The 13,178-nt window shown below is 36.7% G+C and overlaps 1 protein-coding gene across 11 annotated transcripts in view; it reads right to left on the minus strand.

Moving 5' to 3' along the window:
• Window positions 1–13,178, minus strand: part of LOC129745910 (uncharacterized protein CG3556) — a 154,996-nt gene that overhangs the window by 8,910 nt on the left and 132,908 nt on the right. For all 11 annotated transcript variants that reach the window (XM_055739294.1, XM_055739295.1, XM_055739293.1 and 8 more), the window contains exons 4-8: window positions 10,613–11,554; window positions 1,581–1,864; window positions 1,196–1,515; window positions 1,039–1,116; window positions 850–932 (exon numbers count right to left, since the gene is read on the minus strand). In XM_055739294.1, the coding sequence (XP_055595269.1) occupies window positions 850–932; window positions 1,039–1,116; window positions 1,196–1,515; window positions 1,581–1,864; window positions 10,613–11,549 (1,702 nt within the window). In that variant the 5' untranslated portion in view covers window positions 11,550–11,554. The remainder of the gene's footprint in view (window positions 1–849; window positions 933–1,038; window positions 1,117–1,195; window positions 1,516–1,580; window positions 1,865–10,612; window positions 11,555–13,178) is intronic.

The raw sequence follows: 13,178 nt of genomic DNA on the forward strand, positions 1-13,178 counted from the left end.
CGTGTAAAATAAAGCCGTGTTTAGAATATAGCAGAAAACCATCCCGTGTAAAATATGATCTTAGTGCACTACTTTTGATTCTATTTAACATTTTGCACATTAACGTAAATAAAAATCGTTTCAGAATTTAGTATCGGACCCAACAGAGTGAGGAATTTGTTAATATTCGATAAGATGGTGGCTCCAGAGAAGTTTTTGAAATCAATACGTTAGTCTCTGGCCCTTTAAAAAACTTTTTAAACCAAGATGGCCACGAAAATTTGACTTTATCATCAATTTTTTGTTTTTTTTTTTTTGTAATTTATGTATTGGCATTCTAAACTTAAACTTTCATCAAAGTGTTCCAAATATTTCAAACAAAGTAATCCCTTAAAAGCGGGGGTTCTTGCTAGGATGAGTAGTCTGGGGAGCTGTTGTTTACAATTTTTATCATTTTTGGAGTTTTGTATTTTTTTGCAAATTTTTCGCAAATCATGCTGATAGAATAGAAATAGAACATTTGAATAGTTTACACATTTCGTGGTGGCTCCAGAGACTTTGTGTTCCAACCAGTTGTGTTTCAACCTACAAAAGCTTGATTTTTGCATTTCAGCTGTGAAGATTGAAAAAAAAACCTAATTGTCCTGACAATCGTAAGAATTTCTTTTAAACACATTTATCCATATATCTCGCTTTCACATCATTGGTTAACTCAAATAGACACCCTACAACTTGAAGTGATTGAATAACAATGAAAAATTAATCTTGAATGTAGGTAATTGAATGGTAGAACAAAACCTTCTCGCTTTCAGCCTGGCCACTCAAAGCAAAGCAATTCTAACATAATTAATTGTATAAGGAAGCACTCACCCAGTGGAGCGATCAATTGATTTCCGGGAGGATTCTTCGTATCCGGCCGCTCTGGCAATCGATACAGCAGCCAGTAGTGGTAGCTGTTGATGGGGAAATAAAAAGAAAAATGGCATGCATGAAGCTTAACGACCGGCTAAAAGTGCCAACATTAAAGCGGCTTAATGAATAACACAACGGCGAGCTAACCTTTTCGGTTCCTCCTTCATGCCAGCCAGTGTGTGCACGTAGTGTCCATTTGGCCACTCCCTGGCTTCGAAGGAGAATCTGTAAATAAATATCCAACTGAAGTGCTCTTCCGAATGATGGTTATGAATGATAAAATAAACTCTTTCGTTTTGCGTACCTCGGATCAATTTCCGACGCTTGTTTCATGGCGCGGAAAAATGTTGTATTTTTAGGAGAAGTTAAATCCAACGAGTATTCTTCCGTTTCGTTGGTTCCAACCCAGAGTGTATAGGTGTAGGACACATTCCGAGGACCTTCCTCTTCAACTGTTGGACCCAATCTAACCGGGTCGGCTATTTTCTGATCTCCGTTCTCATAACCATTCTCATTGGATTCGCGAACCACTAAATCACACTGAAGGGCTCTAACTGCTCCCAGACCCTTCCATCCCAGCGCCAGGATGATATCGGCTGTCAGACCAACTCCGATTGTTGGATCCTGTTAATTGAAAGCAATTTTCAGGAAACAACGTCAACCATATCTTAGTCCAAAATGATACCTACCTGACCATCTTGCAGAGGTTCCTCGGTCCAGCCTCCATCGATTCGCTGCTTTGAGAGCAACCATTCCGAGGCAGCAGTGCGGTTCCACTTCCCTGCCGGGTCTGGTTCCAGATCTTGAAGAGCCTGCATTGCTAGTGCTGTGCTGCGCAGCGATCCAAAACTTCCTTGCGGTCCCTGAAGGCTGGCCAAGCCCCGTGCAGGTCGTCGCACAAAATGCTGCAAATGGCGGTGTCGATGATCGGTTACAATACACCGAAGTGCCAGCAAGACCATAGCGATGGTATCTGTGAATTGTGAGGGGCATTTTAATGAAAAATCAACTGTAAATGTTTGAAAATTTATAGTTTTTTATTTACTTGTGATGTCATAACGCGTGAAGCGTAACCAATTGCAGTAATTTTTGGTTTTGTTTGAATTGAGTTTTACATTTTTCTGTCAAAAATATTTCTAAAGGAAAAGCATAAGGATGCTGCATAGATTTAGGGGTAAAAATTATACAATAAAAATTAACTGGCTGGTTAAAAATTAATGTTTGGATGGATGAATTTTTGGAATTTATTGAAAAGTTATGCAATACGTTCATAATCCAGCATGTGGAATCGAGATTTCAATGGTGGATCTTTTATTTGATTTTGATGCATTTTAGCCCAGACTGATAACTGAATTGTAAAAATATTTATTTGAAAAAAATTTGGTAATTATCCGAAAAATATTTCAACACCAGCAGTGTTGGGATAGGATGATAGAATAAATATAAAGTTGGAGCATCAGTTTTGGATCAATCCTTGTACTAGTTCTAAAAAAAGTTGAGTTGAAACTGGTCTAATGGGCCAATGTTTTTAAGAATTATTTGAAAATTAACAAAAAATACAGATGAACATGTGATTTAGTAAAAAATTACACTTAATGAGAAATTGTACAAAAGTTTCTTCCTAATTAAACTTCAAAGACGTGAATTTGTTGTAATAATGGAAACAAAAAAGTTAACAAAAAAATCTTCACTTACAAAAAGCTGAAAAGTTGAAAGTTCACGAATAGTCCATATTTTTTCCATGTGCTTGCAATTCATCAGCAGAATTTTTCGTTTAAGACCTTTTAAATAATATATGTAAAACAAAACTGAAGTTTAATCAATTTAAAAATTGAGGCGCTTGGGATCATAGGGGTGCAAGTGCCTAAATGATAGTTTCGAGAAAACGCACTTCAAAGTTGTGAAGGTGCTCGATTTATCATATATTTTTCAAGTTCGAGCATTTTTAATTCAATGAAAAAAGTGTCCAAAAAAATTATTACAAAATCTGAGTTTTGCACCGGATATGAACCTTAAGAATCGATAGGTATCTATACTTAACTCAAAATTGGTGATTTTGACACTGTCACCCCTCTGATCCCGAGGGCCTCAATTTAAAAAAAAACTTTGAATAAAAACCAAATTTCACTTATTGAAGCTTTATGTAACACCGTTCAAACCTAGAAAACAGTGTTAGGATACTTTAGTCATAATTATTGATAATCTTATGAACATATTTCTTGATTATCAATGTTGCCCCAGTGATCAAAGTTTCCCCAGTTTACAGTAATAAGAAATGCTTTAGCTTTTTAGCTCTAATTTGCGATGAATAGTTTTTTCACGGTGTAGTATCTAAGTAGTCAGGTATTTGATTACTGTTTATCTTATGTCAACTAAAGATCATTATTAGTTTAACCACGGATCTTGAAGGTTCAAGATACTACAAATTGGCGACGAGAATAAAATCTTATTTTGAACATTTCTGGAAGCCATCGGCAGTTTAACCTCAGAAGAATATTTTGAAGAATATCAAGATTTTGTGTTGCGGTCAAAGGGCAATGGTAACAAAAATTCATTTCAATTTTTCGTGCCGATAAGTACGTAGTGGGTTATGCACAACTGTAAAGCTACGGAACCCGGAAGTGCCTCAGACACAGCCTGACGAACGTTCGACATGTGGGAGTTGATGGCGAATCCCGGTAAAAGGGGTTAATTTCTAAGCAACTACCAAAAGTATGGTGACAAATGTTACTATGCAGTCGACAAATGAAAAAGGCTGGAGGTGCCGGTTGTATTGCGTAGTTTGTATGCAAATACAGTAAAGCTACGAAAATACCTCAGACACAGCACATGGTTCTCGAGATGTTGGAACTGTTTCTGAGACCCGATAAAACGGGAATTTTCGGAACAGTTGCCCAAAGTGTGGGAACACATGATATTTCCAGGCAGTCGAGAATGAATTCTGGCTGGAGGTGCCTCAGACACAGTGCAGGGTTCTTGAATTGTGGGAACAGTTACCGAGACCCGGTAAAACGGTGAATTCTCGGAACAGTTGCCCAAAGTGTAGAAACATATGGCCTGGCTTCGACCAGACCGAACTGAACGCCATGAGAAAATTTTTAAACTGCAGATTATGAAACTCATTGGTTTGCGAGACCAAAACAAGTAATTTTTTTCACTGGGATATGTTCCTTGGGTTGTAAACTATTGGTCCTGGTTGATAAGTTTTACAGATATTGTCTAAAGTTTAAAATATTCGCACATTAAACTCAAGTGTTTCGGAAAACTGCTGATGGCGTTCAGTTCGATCTGGTCGAATCCCGACCATATGATGTTTCCATGCAGTTGAGAATAAATCCTTGGCTGTAGGCAAATCAGTACATGGTACTTGAATTGTGGGAGCTTCTAGCTGCTCAAAGTGGGGTAATTTCTTTTACTATGCAGTCAAGTGTAAAGCCTAACTACAGAGGAAATAATACAAATGAAATGAAGGTGATTATGAACTGAATGATATTTTAATTTATCCATCGGGCGAACGACTACAAGGCTAAGACTAGGACTTCTGCGAAGTGATTCTCAAGGATATTTCGCGTGGTATTGAAGTGCCTTTTGACACCATTTGATTCGAGAAAGAATGCGATTTGGCGTAGAATCGGACACTATCTGAATTAAATGCATTCAATCCCATAAAAAAACTGGTTACAACTTTGCAGTGGAACCACACCAAGACAAGTGGAAGCGGCCTAGACTAAAAAAAATGAAAGGTCAGGTGAAAAATGAATGTTCAGGTCAGTGAAGGTCACTGAGGTAATTGGAAATTGAAGAATGGAAGAAGGGAGGGAATGTAGTATCTAAGTAGTCAGGTATTTGATTACTGTTTATCTTATGTCAACTAAAGATCATTATTAGTTTAACCACGGATCTTGAAGGTTCAAGATACTACACACGGCAAACAATATTTTCACAGTCAATCCATGGCTACAAAGAGTAGAACAGTCAGAACCAGAAGCTATAACAGGACCAATATTTTATGGACAAACAACATAAATAAGGTGTATATTTAGAAAAAAATGCAACTCTTTGTTTTGTGAATAACTTTTGAATGCATAGATAAAAATTAATGGAATTTTCGGTGACAGGTAGTTTCACTGTAATGTAATGCCTACGTAAACGAAATAAGGTGACAATCTGTTAAGTGGTTTTTAAGATAGCGTCCAATACTGAAGATCATTGACAAAATTCGACAGAATCGAGAAAAAATCAGAAAAGTTCCAGTGGAAGACCAGAAAATAGCTGGAAATCAACTAATTGATCATAATTCACATGGTAAATCATTTAAGAACTCTCAGAGGATTCGCTAGTGAGCTAAAGTTTGAATAAAAATGAAGATGATAGATATCATGAAGTGAGGGGAATGTGAGAGGTTTTACAAGCTCAATTTGAAAATATGAATAGAGGAAGTGATAAAAAAGTAAAGATTTTCTGACTGGTTCGTCTAGCTGACTTATAAATAGGCCTGAATGAATTTACAAGGTAAAAAAGCTGCCCACCAGTAAAATATACAAAAAACGGTGGTCAAATCGTGCGCAAAATGTTGGACTTCTTGTGGGGAGATATTTTGAAAACTTTCGCAATGAACAGCAAAACGAATTCTTTAGCGGTCATTTGGCATAATTCCAACCAGAAACTTTTCGTTAAAAGTTCTCGCTTATATTTCCCGAAAAAAAAAACAAAAAACAAAAAAAAATAAAAAAAAATAATGTCTAGTACTTGAGGAGGCTAACGATCTGAGGAAACCGCAAATCACTCAGGCTTTCATAACGATTGACACGATGAATGGCTTAAAATACATATGAAACTGCATCCAAATTCGACCATTTTCTCTGAAAAGCACTTCAATACTCTGTTTAAGTTGGATCTGGAATCGTGCCATTAAGCAAACCGCCCAAGTAACAATTTTAGCTTTATTATGGTCAGCAAAATTTCGTTTGGACTATCGCATTAATCTTCATAAAAAGCTAAAGCGCATTCTATAACATCACCTGGACTCTAATAAAGCCAAAATCAGGCTATTTGGCCCTACCCTAGAAACGTCATCAAGACGTATCATTGTTGGTCATCAATGTTGGTCACCAAAGCTTTTAAAAAGCTATTATTAAACATGTTAGAAATTTTTGTTTTTTTCGATTCTGTGAGTTCTCGGAGTTTTTTTTTTATTTTTTCCAGCAACCATAATGGTTGATGAATGATGTTTGCATTATTCAGATATGGTCTGGTAAAATTAATAGCTAAAAAACCAATGTTTTGAGCATATAATGAGCTTCTTTCTACTGCCAGTCAAGATTTTAAGTAAAATGTATATGAAATAGTATCTTAAAATAAATGCGCCTCGTCAAATCTGATGGTCAGTCATGATGGAATTGATGAAAAAAAGGCCTGAAAAAATATTTTCCAATGCTTGCATTGTGAATCCATCAACATGGCGTCATTTTGTGCCCTTCGATTTTGCAACCAACATGGCGTGAGTCAATTCATAGTTTTATTATGGTTTAATGATGACCCCAAAAAAAGCTACGATTTGACTCTCGCAAGCCAACCAATTACACGCTAAGGTTGAGTTCCTCATTTCTGAGTTGTTAATCATTAGTACATTAAATGAGGACAGACTTTTTGAATGAAAAGGGATTGGTTTTGAATGACCCGTGGAATAAATCATAAGTTGAAGTCAAATTTCGTTGTCTGACGCCATCTTGAAATCCAAGATGGCGGCTTCCGCTGAACTTTAAAACGGTGTAAATGACTTGAAATTGCATGAAACCCCAACAAAATGGGTATCGGGTGAAAGGGCTAAACGAGTAGAAGTTGAATTTCGCTATCAGACGCCATCTTGAAATCCAAGATGGCGGCATCCGCTCAACTTTTAATGCTTAATGCTGACAAAAAGTCGCATTAAACCACCACTATACGGGTAATGAATGAAAAGGCTAAGCTAGAAGATGTCGATTTATTTCTTTCCGACGCCATCTTGGAATCCAAGATGACTGCTTCCACTGAATTTAAAATGCTGTTAATCAATGAAAATCGCTTGAACACAACTTTTTTTCATGTAATACTACATTAAAACTACTATTTTAAGACAATCTAGATCATTTTAAATAACTTTTATTATTTTTTCATTATGTGTCTAATGCATTGAGAACTTTTCTTGTTTTGTTTAAAGTTTTTGATTTTTTTGCCATTTATGTAATTCTGTTATTCCTATTGCTATTATGCTTATGTTATGCTATTATGTCTAAATTGTATTGGTCTTATTCTAGCGAAAACTATAAAGTTATGTTGTTTCTGTTAACCGTCTGATTTAGGCACATGTGCCAAATTCGATGTTGCCAAAAACTAACGGGTCTGTATTGTAGTGGTTTTTGTGGGATTTTCAGTCACTTACAGATTTTCAGAGAAACGCGAAAAGAGATATTTGACTTCTATCATTTAGCCTTAGCACCCAATACAATATATTTGGGAGTTTCATGCTATTTTCATTCATTTACAGTATTTTTAAGTTCAGCTGAAGCCACCATCCTGGATTTAAAAATAGCGTCAGAATGCAAAAATAAACTTTTTTTTAGCTTATCCCAATTGACAAATACCCATATTTTGGAGGTTTCATGTGATATTAAATGATTTAGAGCATTTTTAAAGTTTATAGAAAGCTGCCATCTTGGATTTCAAGATGGCGTAAGATAGCAATATTCGACTTCTACTCGTTAAGCCCTTTCACCCACTAACAATTTGGGTTTCATGTCATTTTAAGTCATTCACTACATTTTAAAGTTTAGCGGAAGCCGCCATCTTGGATTTCAAGATGGCGTCAGATAGCGAAATTCAACTTCTACCGGTTGATTTCTTTCAACTTATACTCCTATAATATAGGTTTTCTGCGATTTTCAGTCATTTACAGTATTTTCAAGTTGAGTGGTAGCCGCCATCTTGGATTTAAGATGGCGACGGGCAACGAAATTTGACTTCTATTCGTTTATTACTTTCACCTAATAACCATATTGTGAAGGTTCACGATATTTTCAGTAATTTACAGCTTTGAAAATAAAAAAGGAAGCTGCCATCTTGAATTAATGATGGCGTCAAGCAACATTTTTTTTCCTACTATTTGGGCCCTTTCACTCAATACTCATATTGTAAAGATATTCATACCACTTTCGGTGATTTTAAGTTTTCAAAGATGTATTTTTTTAATTTTAACTCAAAACCAACACGCATAACTTACCAAAAATGTGTAAAAATGGGAGTTCCAATTCAAATATGTGCTATCTAATCTGAGCGTGTCCTGTTCTGACATCTTGATCGAGAACTGTCACTAAGTTTTATGGCGGTTTAATAATCAGGCACTGAGTGCTATAATAGAACATGCAAAAGAAAGCTTGGAGCAAACTTCTAAGTTTGTGTTTTATTATAGTTTAAAAAGAGCATTCATAACTCTTTCAAAATAACTAAAACAGTATGTTTAATAAAAGTTTTATTAGCGTTTTCAAAACCATCTGAAAACATATGGTCAAAAACAAATATAAGCATTCTGCATGACCATAATAAAACCGTCATAAAACGAGCTGCACAAAAAAATGCCATAATTAAACCATAATAAAACTTCCTAATGCTAGTTGGCATAATCTGTGTTACTTGGGCGGTGGTGAAGTGATGAAAAGTCATATCAAATATGTTGTTTTTGTGCCTAAGGAGAACAATCGGCTAAATTTGTTATACACCACTAGAGTTAGTATGAAATTGACTTTGTGGTGAATAAAAATTTATTGCGGAAATCTTGCGCTAATCGACTCACAATCCAGTGCAAAGTTGAACTTGAGTGTTGAGAAATCTGAGAAATTGCCTTTGAAAATTCGTCAAAACTTCCGTATTTCGTATTTTGAAAATATAATAATGCCAAAATGTGCCCTTTCAATGCAATTTTGATGATTCATTGATAGAAAGTACGCTTTTATACCTACCACTTTTTTACATTTTTTGTGATCATGATCGCAAATCTGCGCAACGCTTAGCTTCTTACTTCAGCTTCATTGGAAACTACGTGAAAAAAAATTGAGCAATCTGTAGCCAATATACAGTCTTTTTCTGAAGCATGTTTTTTCGGATTTTTTTCTTAGACTTGGAATAATGAAAAACTAAAGCATTGTAGGTGAATAATGTCTGATAAACCTATTTAAGTTGCGTTAAGAAGTTTCAAACACACTAAATTTTGTAAAAACAGATTGATTTTATATGCTATGTTTAATGGCATTGCGGTGAACGTTATGATGAAGAATTCTTGATTGAAGAATTAAAGATCGGAAAGAAATGACAGATAGATAAAGCAGACGCTTTGAAGAAGAAAATTTACAGGTGTTGAAATTGAACCAAGAGCATATTTTATGGAAAGTTTCAAAGGTGCGTTCTAGACCCTCTGTCCCACATCAATTGAATGGCAGAGAGAAGTAATAGCGAGAGCACTTCCCGACAATGCTATACAAACCGTATGGAGCACATCTCTCAAATTTCCCCTCAGATTTCCCCTTTTTTGACAGATTTAAGCTTTTTTCTTCAGATTTGAGCTTTCATCTCCTATGCCCTCAAGGCAAAAAAATCTTAAATCTGAGGAAAAAAAGCTTAAAAACGAGATTCACGAGCACATATTTAAAAGATGTTGGTCACACGATACATAGACAAATCGTGTAACGTTGCAGGGATCTGAGCGAGAGGCTCAATTACGTTCACCCATACATCCAACCCGATGGATTGGTGAAGCACGTGCTTCCCAATCAGACAAAAAGTGTAGAACGCATGGCTCTGGTGAAGCTTTCCTGTTGCTGAGCCAGTTCAAGCGATGTGTTGTCTGTTTTTCGGATTCCGTTTTTATCGGCAGCGCTACTTATTGTTTTCACGCAAGTACCGTAAACGTCCATCGGGTTGGATGTATGGGAGCACGTAATTGCGCCTCTCGCTACCTACTTCTCTCTGCCATTCAATTGATGTGGGACAAAGGGTCTAGAACGCACCTTTGAAACTTTCCATAAAATATGCTTTTGGCTCTATTTCAACACCTGTAAATTTTTTCCACAAAGCGTCTGCTTTATCTATCCGTCATTTTTTTCCGATCTTTAATTCTTCTTTCAAGAATTCTTCATCATAACGTTCACCGCAATGCCATTAAACTAGCATAAAAAATAAATAACCAAAGGTGACTATTCGTTAAAAGGAAAGAAAAAAACTGATCGAGAAACTAGAGAGATATAGCGATTTCGTCGATTAGGTCTGATTAGAGAGGTAATTTTTTGTCTGGGCTTTCAAGAGCGGATTGAGGTTAAAAACAAGTACATACAAAAGACTAAAAATGACAAAAAATAACTAAAAAAAATGATAGAGAATGACAAAAATAAATAAATGAGAAAAAACAAACACTATAAACAAAACAACAAAAGTGCAAAATGCATAAAAACCTGTTAAGAAAAAACAAAAAATGACAAGAAAATTAGGAAAAGTTGACTCAAAATTATGTAAATGATAATAATAATAGTTTTCTTTTGTAGAAATAAGTAAAAAAAATGAGAAGGAACCTTTAGATTTTGGCAACATTCAATGTTTGCAACACAATATTTATGTTCGGGCGTGTTGCCAAAATCGAACGGGATCTGTAACTACTAATCTGTTAGCATAATTTTTTCTTATCGTTTGTACATACCGACATTATTAACTTCTCCGCTGGCAATGTCCAGGAGTCGACGAATTTGGCGCTTTCGAACATGTGTTGCCGAGCTGCACACTGCCAAAGCTGTCAGAGCGAATTCATACTCTTGGCCTTGATCGTGTTCATGGTGTTCCAGAGTGGCCACCAGGTCATGCCCGTAAAAGTGACGGGCGTCTTTGCACAGAGCGCCCATTGCTAGAATGTATTTGGCGATACGATCCGTATTCACCGGTTTGGGAAGCGCGTGGTGCCGATCGACCATCGTGAGTACCTCGATTTCCATCTGCTTTATCGACAACATATTCTCCAGATCGGAAATTTCCTGAATGTGGTTATCGCTGTCCGTCGGATCCCGCGCACCGGAAAGTTCCTTGGCCAATATGACCATGTGGGTGTCGTTGCCCCAGCTGTAGTCGGGAAGCCGTTTCTCTCGTAACCAATCGATGGCCTTCTGGATACCGAGACTTTCTTTCTGATCCGGCCCACCCGGCCCGATTTCCACATCCACCGAAATTGTGTCCAGCGTCGATTCCTGTTTCGTTAAAATGGGTGACGAGGGGTAGGTCGGTATCTGCGGTATTGTGGAGTAGTTTGATATGTAGAGTGGGGGTGGTAGAGTGGCCATTGTAGAAGCGGAAAATCCGCTGGTCACAGTCGTTGCTGAAGTAGATTCCGTGGGTGACGTTTGAATATCGGAAACAATACTAGGATAGGACTGGGGAGTTGGCGTCAGCTGCGGAAGCTGTGGAACCGCTGCTGGGATCTGACGATGCGTCGTTGTGTGTATCTGTTGATGTGCCGTTGTAGAAATTGTAGTTTCTATCGAACTCTGGGCGGTTGATGTGCTGCTCGTTGTGGTATTTTCACCAAATGACTTGGTGAGAAGCAGGAAGGCGACATTTAGGAAGATGCTGAGCTTCACTTGTGTCATTTTGGCTGCAATTGAGGAAATAAATAAAAAATATTTATTAGACATATCATTTTTGAAGCTATTTTTATCAATATGACAATAATGAAACATTAATAAAACATTATCATCTAATTTTGAAGAAATTTTTATCTACTTTTATCTTCCTTAACAGCAAAAACGCTGTTGGAAAAATTTTAACCTAAAGAACTGTACTTTTTTCTTTCAATTCCATAATTTAAGAACCTCTTAGTCATATATGCATTAACGTCTTGAAGGAGAAATCTCTTAAAATGTAGACCAAGAAAAATTTGAGTCGATTCTTAACTACCACGAGTTCCGACGCGACCCTTCCATTCAGTGTGGTTGATATCTTTTCATTTTATGACCGATGCCACGTCTGTCTAGCAAGACAAGAAAAGCCATTCCATTCCCAATCAGGAAAAGCCGTCGTCGTCGTCGTCGTCCCTCGTCTCTGTGCTGGCTGAGCCATTATTGCCACCGTCATTAGTGTCGCTGTCGAAGCATTTTCTCGCAGAATTTTCTCCATCAACGTACCCTCACCCTCCCATAACACTACACTTCCGTACCCCGATGACTGCAAGAAGTTGCCATTATTGTCGTCTGTTTACGCTGGATAAGGCGCCTTTGCGACACAACAAACGATAATAGAAATAGATGCTGTTCGTAGAAACGGTTACATTTTTTTGGGTTTTGAATTATTTTTAATGTTTTCAAAAAATCTCAACTGCATGGAAATAGATAGGGGAGAATGGGGATACTTGAACTCCTTTTCTTATTTTCATATCTTTTTGGGAAAATTTAGCAACTCTCCGTCTTTTGCATTTTGAGTCAGCGTGTAATTTCAAGTTTATATGCTTCATACATGAAATCGTAGATGAACTAGAATAAACTTTAATCAAAGTATAAAGCTATCTACAGTGAAAGATACACTGATATATCTGAGATGAATTACTGAAACCATAAGTTTTTGATGAGTTTGTAGCTTTTTCAACATAACTTTTGCATATTTTATTAATTTCCAACATCAGATGAAAAATTTGAAAATTCTGTTATTTTTTAAATAAATAAAAAAAATATTCGGCCTATTCGGCCGAATACTTAGCTCAACTATTCGGTGAGCCGAATATTTGGCTTAACGGTGTTTTGGCGGTATTTGGGGCCGAATATTCGAACATCTCTACTTGTAAGACATTCCTGTGTCGATATATAGCAAAGGAATCAGGTATCCCCAGGGATTAAGTATCCTCATTCTCCTTTACATTACCAAAATTAGGTTTTAAGCACATTATAGTTACCTACGATTTTCGATGTAATACCTATTAATTCTCGGTGTCGAGTAATACCTATTTTTTTTTTAAATCCGTCTTATTCCTTTTTCAAAACGAATTTTTCTTTTTGATAAGGCTTGCTTTTCCTACCTGAAAAACAATGTCCGAAAGGTAGTACTTTTCGGTATAGTTTTCAAAGCAGCTTTCTGCCATTTTCAGTCGACACAGTGGATACCGCTATTTTTTGGAAACTCACGAATGTAGTCGATAAATTCGCGTGTTTTTTCAGTTTCGAAGCTATCCAAGGTTTTTTGAAACACAAGGTTCACCGACTTTCACAGTAAGTAGGAGAGGAGTGCGT

Source organism: Uranotaenia lowii, chromosome 2 (assembly GCF_029784155.1).
Source record: "Uranotaenia lowii strain MFRU-FL chromosome 2, ASM2978415v1, whole genome shotgun sequence".
Taxonomy (NCBI): Eukaryota; Metazoa; Arthropoda; class Insecta; order Diptera; family Culicidae; genus Uranotaenia; species Uranotaenia lowii.